We start from the raw sequence: 11279 nt of genomic DNA, 5'->3' as shown, positions 1-11279 counted from the left end.
GCTGAGTTAGACTCTTCCCTTTGACCTTCCCTGAACTCTGAAAGAAAGCTGAGGCGGTGTGATTCCCGAAAGCTCAATATTTTGACCTCTCAATTTTGTTTTGGTCAAAGAAATGAAGATGTGGAATACAGACTGTTGTGGGATCATAGGATCAATGCATTTGAGCATCTCTCATGTACATCTAGCCCTACTTATTCTGAAATGTCTGAATTCTGATTCCACTCTACTGCCAAACAAATAATTTGCTCTCTTGCTAGAATCTGAGAGTCAAAAGTGTGTGAAAGTTCAAACATGGTCAGGAATTTTTTTAAATGAATCAATGTGGCAAAATTGGTGGCTTTCTCTTCACTGCCTGCTAAAGTCTCAGAAATCCTTATCTATCTATATCATTCAGTTACTGCCTTTCACGGTGTTTAGAGGCATGCTAGCCTAGTTCCTTTATCTTTGCCTATATGCCTGTCTGTGTCTTTTCCTCTTCCAGGAAATTCAGAAAGAAACGATTCATCTGCATTCCTGTCCTAACACACACCAGCTTATCAGCAGTTATCAAGTCCAGCATCGATTTCTGAACAGAGTATAGAAAAAGTTATTTGCAGAGCAAATGTGGTAAAACTATAAACACAGAAATGGACAAGTGAGGTAGTGTAGAGTAAAGCTAGAAGGGAAAAAGACAGAGCTGATATTTCAGAACACTGAAAGATTAGGGAAAGGGATTAAAAAAAGTGAGAGAGTGGGAACAGTAGACTGCTTTAGAAATTCATAGAGAGCATGGTGGTTTACAAAATCAGTTCAGTGGTTTTCAACCAGCATTTTTAAAAAAATGCTATGCAATAAAAAGGGGGAAAGTAATTTAAAAAACAAAAAAGCTATGTGATAGAATAAAACAATGCAGAATGCATAGCATGGAAGGATAAATATTGTTTTGGAAACATTTTGCAATATATGTAAATAAAAAGGTTCAGAACAGTCTTCCTCAAGGTATGCCACGTTGGCATGTACATGATTTTTTTTAATTTTTTAAAATTTTCTTTTTATTTAGGTATAGTTGGTATACAATATTAGTTTCAGGTGTAGAATATAGTGATTTGACAATATGATCACCACACCAAGTCTAGTAAACATCTATCACTGTGCAAATTTATCACAATATTATTAACTACATTTCTCTTCATCCTTTTCACCCATCCCTCCACCCCGCCATCACCCTCCCCTCTGGCAACCATCAACATGATCTCTGTTTCTATGAGTCTGTTTTTGGTTTGTTTGTTCATTTGTTTTTTTGTTGTTGTTGTTTTGTGTTTAGATTCCACATATATAAGTGAAACCATATGGTAGTTGTCTTTTTGTGACATGTGAATTATTTTTGGCTGAAGGCAATGGAGACCCTGCCAGTTCAGGAGAAACTTTTACCTCTCCCTTAAAGAATTCAAATTGGGGGTCTTGCCCATTATGAGTTATCAGAAATATAACCTATGATCTATATATAGAGAAGGGCGAACTTTGCCCTCCTTCTGAAGCCTCAAGCACCTTACCTCATCCATTGCTCAAAATGCCATAGATATCTCATTTTTCCTTTGTGTCTCTGAACCTCTCATGTATGTGGGTCTCTGACTCGCTCATGTGGAGTTCCTATTAATACGTATGTAATGAAATGTAGTTATTTTCTCTTGCTAATCTGTCTCATGTGGATTTAATTATTAGAGTAGCTGAAAGAACCTAGAAGGGTAGAGAAGTTTCTTTCTTGTCCACATAAAAATATACATAATGTATTTTTATAAATGTAACTGTAATACATATTATCAACAAATGAATGTGGTCACACATGCCTGGGTCTGTTTTTGTAAACCATTTCCTGCGGTGGGTCTTGGTCCAAAGTTTGAAAGCCCCTGAAACACAGGACCGGAAAGAATACTGGCAAGGTAAATTCAAGGTCAAACGCGAAAGCCCCTTTACTCTCCATTGGCCGCCCACAGAAGTAAAGGGAGGAAAAGGAAATGGTGTGTGAGGGAGGGGGCACCTGAGTGAGGTCAAGCGACAAGGAAGGGCGCATCCGGACAGGGAGGTGCTTTCTGCCCGGACAGTCAATTGAGGGAGGTCATTTTGAGCGCTTCCTTTAAATGCTAAATCGAAAGGACTTCCGCGTTCCTTGACCCTGAAAAGCCTACAAGGTGAGGGATTCTCCTTGCTTCTGGAGGTGACACTGCTTGAGGGTCATTCCTGTCGATTATTATTATTTTCCAGGGCGAGCAGCGGAGAGGGTGGGCGGAGCATGGGAAGCGCGGGAAGGCCGGGTCGGTCCAAAGAGCGATTTACCTCGTACTCTGCCCGGCCCTTCCGAGGAACACGCAGTTCTGCACTTTGGGACCATCCACAGGCAGTAAACCCAGGGCGCCCAGGGCGCGGGTGGGGTTGTGCCCTTGCCTAGGGCCAGTGGCCCGCCCTGCCAATGGGCGGCACCGGCCTCCGCCCCCCGGCCCTGCTGCAGGTTGGCTCGGGCGCTGGAGCGACGGGCCCCACGTGATCCACCGCGCGGGCCACCGCCCCCGCCGTTCCCAGGCCCCGCCCCGTGACGTCACAGAGTCCTCAGTCCGGACGTTCCGCGCCTTCTGCGCTCGCCGATTGGCTGGCCCGGCAGACAGCGCCCCTCCCGCCACGCCCCCGGAGTCCTGGGGAACGCTGTTGGGGCGGGCGCGGGCCGGAGGGGCGGAGTGAGCAGGCTCCACGCGCGTAAAGGGGCTGCCTGGTGCCGGGTCTGGTCGATTTGCGGTCACACGCTGCCTCGCCCTCCGGACTGGGTTCTGCGCCTCCTCCGCTGGCCGCCGTCACCCGGGAAACCAGTCGCGACCTCCAGCAGATCCGAAGCTGGTTTCATGGCAGCCGCGAAGAAAGCAGTTTTGGGGCCGTTGGTTGGGGCAGTGGACCAGGGCACCAGCTCGACGCGCTTTTTGGTGAGCCCCGGGGTGACATTTAAGGAGCTGAGCCGGCGCGGGAGCCCCGGGATGCCTGCATTGGTTGTAGCGTCCCCATCCCGGGGCTCCCGGCCTCTTGGCAAGGGAAGGAGGCCAAGGCCCCCTAAGCAGGACCTGCCACGCTGTAGCTGTCCCACGCGGACTTGGGGGACCTCGGCCTCTCGAGACCCTGGTGGCCGAACTGAGCAGCCCCCGCCTCGGTGGTGGAGCCGGGTCACCTCCTAATGGGGGAACTCCTCCAAAGGGATCTAGGAATTGCTGAGCATCCGTGCGGAGCTGCCCGCTTGCAGCCAGGGACAGGTGGTCACATGGACCGCTGCTGCGGTCTTCCCCGGAGCATTTGGCCTGTGGGGCGCAGGACGTCCTTGGATGGGGGGAAAGCTGTGTCACGGCTGTGATAGCCTAACACAACGTCCTTTGGAGCAGTAGAATAAATATAGTATTAGCGATGATGCATTGTCATCCTCTCCCACAGAAATTGTAGAAGGTACAATGCTCCGGGGGTGGGGTGGGGGGCGCAGAACATATTCGGAAAAATACAGTACTCTGTCTTTATCAATCGGAGACTCGCAAATTTCAGTTCTGATACTTTGCCTGTTACAGCCACTTCATGCTTCACAGCTTAAAGTGACAGGGAAATTCTGTTTCTCTTTTTATTTACCGTAACAGAGTGCTATTCAAGTGACTATTCCGCTAGGAATCTTGCTCTTAAAGTGATTTAGTACCGAGTTCAGTGAGATAATTTTAGAATAATTTAAATAAATGGTTGTTGGTTAAGAGCCCATGAATGCTTCAATGGATATTTGACTAACCTGGAAAGTTGATGTAAATATTTAATGATTATTTAGCTCCATCTTCACGACTTTACCTCAAATCATTTTTCATGAACCTTTTTTTTACTATACTATACATTATCATACAGTGTATATGTTGTTCCAAACTTCTGTTTAGCTGACCACTGACTAAAACCTTCACATGTGCCTTCATTTTGATACTCCTCTCTTGTCTACACTGGAAAGCTTTCAGTGCAATTTTAGTTTGAATCTTATTTCATGACTTACCCTAGTTTGTGCTGCCAAGGCATAGTTCTACAGTCTCTTACATTGTTTATCTTTTGATCACCCAGGGCAGGTTTCACTTTGTCTTATTTTCATAAATGTTTATATAGTAACCCTGAATCATAAGTAAGAAAGTCTGCCCAACTGGACTTGATTAATATATAAAATATATAATCATCAACTGTGTATTTAATCCTTACCTGAGGATATTTTTTCCATAGATTTCCACATCCCTACCACCAGAGAGGGGAAAGAAGGGGGGGGGGGGAGAGGAGAGAGAGAAACATCAATGTGAGAGAGACATTCATTGGTTGCCTCCTGCATGTGCCCCTGGGGGACAAACCTGCAACCAAGGTGTGCCCTTTGGCTGGAACTGAACCCTAACCTTTTGGTCTGCGTGCCAATGCTCTAACCATTGAGCAAACTGTCCAGGGCCATCATTGTGTTTAAAATGAAGAAAGACCATTAAGACACACATACTGAGTCATTTGTAGGTTGAGCTTTGAAGCCATACTCAAGGACTGCCCACACAAAATGCCTGCAGGGGCCAGGCAGGTAGAGGTTGGAGGGCCGACTGGAGAGAGCAGACCCAGGCCAAGGGGTTAGTCTATAGTTGCCAAACAGGAACCCAAGCCCAGTGTCGCCAGGTCTTCAGACTCTCAAAGAAAAGGTGGTCATCTCGAGTTTTCAGTGTAATCTTCCTATGGAATGTTGGCAGCTAGTTCATAAAGCACCGTGGGGGCTAAATAAACATGGGTGATTGCTTTCAAAGGCCATTGTCTTCCATGAATGCTTTTTAGAAGACAGCCTGACTATGCTTATCTTCCTTTGGACTCTTCGCTCTTGCTTTCCCTGTAGCCCAGCGATCTTTATCTACTGCAGTTTGTTCCTGGTCCCTCGGATTCTGTTGCCCAAGAGACATCTTTCTGCACTGGTGGGGAAGGAATACGTCAACTTCATATTCTCACAATCAGCTGTTCAGTATGTGACATGAATAACATGAGCCTTCGAAAGTCAGTTTCTGTTTATTGGGCTCTGTGTGGCATGATCTCAATTAACAAGCTAAGGTGCAAATTCAGGAGATACCCATCCTGCTTATAGGATGATGTGTGAAAGTGGACCAATAATGTTTTATGATTCCTGAGAAACAACTAAGAAAGAATTCTTCAGAGGTAGATAGAGGACTTAGAGATCCTGTGCAAAGTCAAAGACGGGGATGGTTATAAGGAAAGAGCTTGTTAAACCACTCCCTGCCAAATGCAGATAATAGATTTGCTGAATAAGTGCTTCAATCACAAGGTGATTCCCAGGAGTTCCAGTCATACTGTTCCATGTTGTAATTATGACTCAAAAATAATTGCTTAGTTTCTCACAAAGATTTCAGTGGATAAGAACTGTCATAAGGAAGCTTATAAAGTTAAAGGTATTTAAATAATTTCCCGGACATTTTTCATTCAATTTGCATATCCAGTTCAACTTTCACAAGACCAATAACCTGCTAGTGATGTTAACTCATGGTCTTTCATGCCATGGAAATGTCTCCTCCCCCATTCTCTATACCTTCTTAAAATTCTACTCTGCCTCCAAATTGTGGCTCAACTGCCTGCCATCCCTTAGATCAGTGGTTCTCAACCTGTGGGTCGCGACCCTTTCATAGGGGTCGCCTAAGACCATCAGAAAACACATATATAATTACATATTTTTTGTGATTAATCACTATGCTTTAATTATGTTCAATTTGTAACAATGAAAATACATCCTGCATATCAGATGTTTACATTACGATTCATAACAGTAGCAAAATTACAGTTATGAAGTAGCAATGAAAATAATTTTATAGTTGGGGGTCACCACAACATGAGGAACTGTATTAAAGGGTCGCGGCATTAGGAAGGTTGAGAACCACTGGTCTAGAGGGAACACTTTATACAGATTAACCTTTAATAAGTCAGCTGAATTTTAATTCTGGTTATCGTTTTTACCTAGTCTGAATTTCTTTTATTTTAGTAGTAGATCTGCAATTTTAAAATATTCTTTTCTTCCTCCAGTTATCAAAAGAATTACTCTTGGCAACCTATGAATGTGCTTTGTACTAAAGGAAAAATTTCCATCTTGTCCCATAGGAAAGCGAACTGCATTGGCACATGATTACTCAGATTGCCGAATAACAACTTCTTGGAAAGATAATTACTGTAACAGGTTTTAAGGAGGGGCCATTTCTTTATAAGACAAAAGTTGCAGCTTAAACAGTCAACTTCTCTCATTGGGTAACCTCGTTTTCCCCCCATTAAGTTGAATGTTAAAGAAAAAACAAAGGTTTAGAATGTGTTGTGATTTGAAATGTGTCCGGTACTTTATAGATGACTTTTCCAGCATTATCTCATTTAATCTTTATAACAACTGTGATGCTGGTAGTATTAGTAAGCTCCTTCCCACAGGTAATTAGACCGAGCTGGCGATGGTGCCCAAGGTTGCAGAGTAACTGGTGGAACTAGGATTCAAGTCCAGGTCTGTAGTACTCAGAAGCCTGTCCTCCTAACTCCTGCCTTGGCTCCCTGGCTGCCTGGAGTATGTTGAAGGGAAGATGAGGGGCTGGAAAAGGCCACATACCCACCTGTCACTCAAGTGTCAGTTCTGATTATGATCATAAATGAATCTTCACCAAAAAAATATACTTAGAGCTTAGTTTTGCAATATCTTAAAAATTTTTGCCTTTGAGTAAGTACTCCTGATTTGACCATCTTGTGACTCCCTGGGTCCTGGGCTGGGCTCGGGTGTAGTCACTGTGGATAATGGTTGCGTAACCATTTAGTTCCAATAGCCAGCATCTGCGAAGAATGACTAGAATTGTAGTTCCATGCTTGTTTTGGCAGGAAACACTGCCCTGGCCCCAGTTGTCTCATTATACTTAGAGACCTCATAAGGCTCAAGGATGTATTTCCGCCTTCTTTCTTTCATTTATTTATTCAATACATATTTATTAAGCACCCGTTAGGGGCCAGAGACTAATGAACAGTAAATTTGGTAAAAAACTAATTTGAGTCACAGCAGGAATGAGGCCACTCTTGTGATAACTAGAGCAGTGATTCTTTTGTGGGATCCCCCCCCCCCACTAAGTTGGTTTGCTTTCTCACCCATCACATTATACAAATGGCAAAAACATGTTCTCACCAGAGAGCTGCCACCCTCTTTTGTCCTCTTGTCTCTCACAAACAGAAGTGTCAGGAGCTTTCAATTTTGAGCTCCTTCAGGGACAGAATGGTGTATTTTATTCCTCCCCAAAGCCTAATACAGCATCTGGCATGTGGTCGGTGCTCATCACGTGAACAGACCTCAGCAGAGGGTCCTACAGGGCTCCATGGTGTTGATTAGAACTGGTTTGGAAGACGAGGAAGGAAAACCTTGTTGGGGTCTTGGAAAGAGGGAAATTTGGCAACTGTAGATGTATTAGATGTCTGTATAAGCTATTTGATACAATTTCATTTTGAAGAAAAATACAGTGCTGTTTGCTATGTTCTGTGGGCTTATTGGAATATGCCATTATGCCTTTTGTGAAATTTGCAATGTAACATATTTTTATCTTCAGTCATTCACATTTATGTAGTAGAGTGTCCTAAAGAGGAACTTTACATTCCTGAGAATTGTCTTATCACATAGTAGAGTTGAGTGTGGCGTAAAAGAGTAGGCTGATGGGGAAATGAATGTGCATGTTTATGATGGGAATGGCTGACATTTTACAATGAGCGAGGTGGGCCTAAAGGACAGTTACTGGGTAAGGACAGCATTTTGTGTCTCCACTACTCTTCTAAGACAGAGAAGACATGTGTTGTTTCAAAAAGTTCTTTTTAATAAGAATAACTTTGCTTCTTTCTTTAACAGTGTCTCAGTATTTTATCATATTTGGAAATGATCTGCATATTCAGTGAATTTAACTTCACTCATCATTAAACTTGGCAAAACTCTAAGGTTTCAAGTTACCAAAAGATTTTGGGAAACTAAGTAAACTTACCATAAAACGTAACTATTGCTGAGTTTACTAAGAAACTTTGTAGCCCATCTACATCTATTTGTTTGACTTGTTCTCAAAAATTATCTTTAGTTACTTATGAAATTTCATCACACTGAGTTATTTTCCTTGGTGACAAATTTTGTGACAGAGAACACATGGACTTATTGGACCAATAAGCCTAGGTAGAATAAAAGTATTATACTTAAAAATGATACTCTAAGGACATGACTATTCAACCAAACCAAACTCAAACCAGCTTTCATATAAAATATTTTCTCACCCTAGCCAGTGTGGCTCAGTTGGTTGGAGCATCGTCCATATACCAACCGGAAGGTTATGGGTTCGATTCTTGGCCAGGGTACATGCCTAGGTTCGGGTTCAATCCCTGGTCGGGGCTGTACTGGAAGCAACCAATTGATGTTTCTCTCTCACATCAATGTTTTCTCCCTCCCCTCTCTAAAGTCAATAAGCCTATCCTTGGGTGAGTATTAAAAAATACATATGCATATTTTTCTTGTATCACATGATTCTGAAATAGCATTTGGATTAGTTTTCTATTTTTGAGAATTTTTTTAAAATATATTTTATTGATTTTTTTACAGAGAGGAAGGGAGAGAGATAGAGAGTTAGAAACATCGATGAGAGAGAAACATCGATCAGCTGCCTCCTGCACATCTCCTACTGGGGATATGCCCGCAAGCCAGGTACATGCCCTTGACCGGAATCGAACCTGGGACCTTTCAGTCCGCAGGCCGACGCTCTATCCACTGAGCCAAACCGGTTTCGGCTATTTTTGAGAATTTTTAATATAAGCATTTAATTTCATTAAGCCAATTAACTCTATAAACCAATTCTAGTAATATTCTCTCAGAGGTAGACATACATACACTAATACTAGATGTTACCAGAGACCTGATAGGTTTTCTTTTTAAATTTTAGTCATAAATAAAAGTTTAGCCATGAGACAGGTAAAATAAGGCAAAAACCCCACTCATTTATAGCAGTTGTGAGACCAGACAAGCAGTGAGTGTGGGCTGCCTGTCACTACTTGAGCCAGTTAAGCAGATACAGGGTTGAATCATATATGAGCATTTATTCCAATAATCCCAGCAGTGTTGGAGAGCAGCAGGTCATCCACAAAAATCTGCTCTGCACCCCACCATGAGTCAGCCGCTTATGTGAGGTAGGAGGACAAAGTTTACTTGGGGAAGTAGGCAAAAGGAATAAGAATGGGTATAATGGTTACAGATTATAGGCAATGTGGGCTGGGGGATTGCAAAGGGCAATGACAAGGTTAATCTTTCCATGATCATAGGTAGTTCTAGGATGTGAATAGACTTCATTCCAAGGTTAACTTCCTTGTCCTGGGGCATACTACTCTCAGGTTAGAATGTGCTTTCTCTAATCAGAACGGAATAATCCCGGTTAACAGAGCATGATTAATATTTCTTATAACTACAGCCAACAATCACGGTTAACAGATCATGATTCATATTTCTGCCCCAACAGTTGGAATAAGTTTATTTGTTCAGATTTTTTCTTATTAATATTTGTGGAGAAGATGATTAAGATTTGTATTTGTTCTTGGCAGGGAGCCTTGGAGCCAGAGTAGCAGTTTGGGCTTTAAAAATCAAACACATAAATAACTGCCACTTGTCTTTTTATTTTGATGGTAAAAATAGGTGGGCTCTGAACTACTTCTTGAGTTGCATTTCTGGTTTCACAAAGATTTGTAAGATATGGACAACTGCTCTCTATTCCCCCAAGAATTTGTTTGTAAGTCAAGTGACATCATAGGTTGACCTACTGGCCCAACTACGTCATTCCACATTTGCTGCTTTCCCTCTGGATGCATAATTTATTTTACCTTGGGGGAGGAGTCTTTCTACAAATTTTATTAGGCCCTGAATCTTTAGCTCCTAATTTTGCCAAGTTTCTGATTCAAAGTTATTAAGTCCTCTCAACTATGTTGTCAGGTTTCCGGTAGGAGAAACAGTGAGAAATTTTAAAGTGCCAGTTCAGATGCTACAAGTTCCTTTAGGATCCTTAGAGCTGTTTTGTTTTTTAAAGTCATTTGTCTCAGAAACTTCTGCATATCAATCAAAGCGCGAGATTCCTTGTCCCTGGGAGGTTTGGAATCCTCCTCTTTAAGGGGGATGGGGGGTGCCTTGAGATCAACTTAAAGGTCTCCCTTTAAGTTTTAAATTGTTTTGGCTAAGTTGGTCCATTTTATTTAAAAAGGCAAAAGAGGAAGGACAAAAAATGTTTGTACATATAACTTAACTAGCTAGAGTTCCCAAGGAAGGAACTTTTGGGGATCTTTTAGAGCAGTGGTTCTCAACCTTGGCTGCACATTAGAATCACCTGGGAATCTTTTTAAAATCCTGATTTCTGGGCCTCATCCTCCGGAAATTCTGTTTCTTTGTTACTAATGTTGTGGCCCCACCCCATAACAAAGAAACAGAATTTCCGGAGGATGAGGCCCAGAAATCAGGATTTTAAAAAGATTCCCTGGTGATTCTAATGTGCAGCCAAGGTTGAGAACCACTGTTTTAGAGGGTGAAGATCCATGTTCAAGATAAATTCCCCTAAAAGCTGTCAGGGGACCCCAAAAAGACAAAAGAAATGATAATAAAAGCCCCAGGTAGTTTGACTGCAGGGTTCAAAAAGCCTACTCTTAGATGAGAGGAAAATTCTTGTTTTTGTGTTTTACATGGACATTAACAGCTTTAGCTAAGCCTTGGGTCTGTTGGAGCCAGACTAATACCTAAGGGGGATGTGCCTCTGGGGTGGGGATTGTGTGCCATTTTACAGCATTCCTGGATGCAGGGAAATTTTTTCTGATGTTGGTGAGTGACCTGAAGTCAACCTAGGTCCTAACCAGTTCTGTGGCCAGACTTCAAAGACTTGATACTAAAAAAATGTAAAAGCTCCCATTAATAATTTTTATCTTGATCACATATTGAAATGATAATTTTATATTGGCTTAAAATGTTATTAAAATTAATTACACCTGTTTCTTTTTACTGTCTTTTTTTTAAAAAAGTTTTTAATTGGTTTTAGAGAGAGAGAGGAAGGGAAAGGGAGAGAAACAACGATGTCAGGGAAAACATTGATCAGGTACCTGCCACAAGCACCCCTACTGGGGGTAGAACTCACAACCTGGGTATGTGCCCTGACCAGAACTCGAACCAGGGACAACTGAGCCATACCAGCTAGGGCTCTTTTTACTGTTTGTTTGTT

At 42.4% G+C, this 11279-nt stretch overlaps 1 protein-coding gene across 7 annotated transcripts in view; it reads left to right on the top strand.

Moving 5' to 3' along the window:
* The first annotated feature begins 2665 nt into the window (after positions 1–2665).
* GK (glycerol kinase) overlaps positions 2666–11279 on the top strand; it is a 71461-nt gene continuing 62847 nt past the window's right edge. For 4 of the 7 annotated variants that reach the window (XR_004966847.1, XM_036304284.1, XM_036304286.1 and 1 more), the window contains exon 1: positions 2666–2948. Coding sequence is in view for 6 of the 7 variants with exons in the window: in XM_036304284.1 (XP_036160177.1) it covers positions 2871–2948 (78 nt within the window). In the remaining variant the exon portion in view is untranslated. The remainder of the gene's footprint in view (positions 2949–11279) is intronic. The other 3 variants (XM_036304283.1, XM_036304285.1, XM_036304287.1) reach the window with 3 other exon arrangements.

Source organism: Myotis myotis, unplaced genomic scaffold (assembly GCF_014108235.1).
Source record: "Myotis myotis isolate mMyoMyo1 unplaced genomic scaffold, mMyoMyo1.p scaffold_m19_p_4, whole genome shotgun sequence".
In the NCBI taxonomy this organism is placed as follows: Eukaryota; Metazoa; Chordata; class Mammalia; order Chiroptera; family Vespertilionidae; genus Myotis; species Myotis myotis.
The sequence above is the reverse complement of the archived record's forward strand: the minus strand, read 5'-3'. Positions and strand labels throughout refer to the sequence as shown.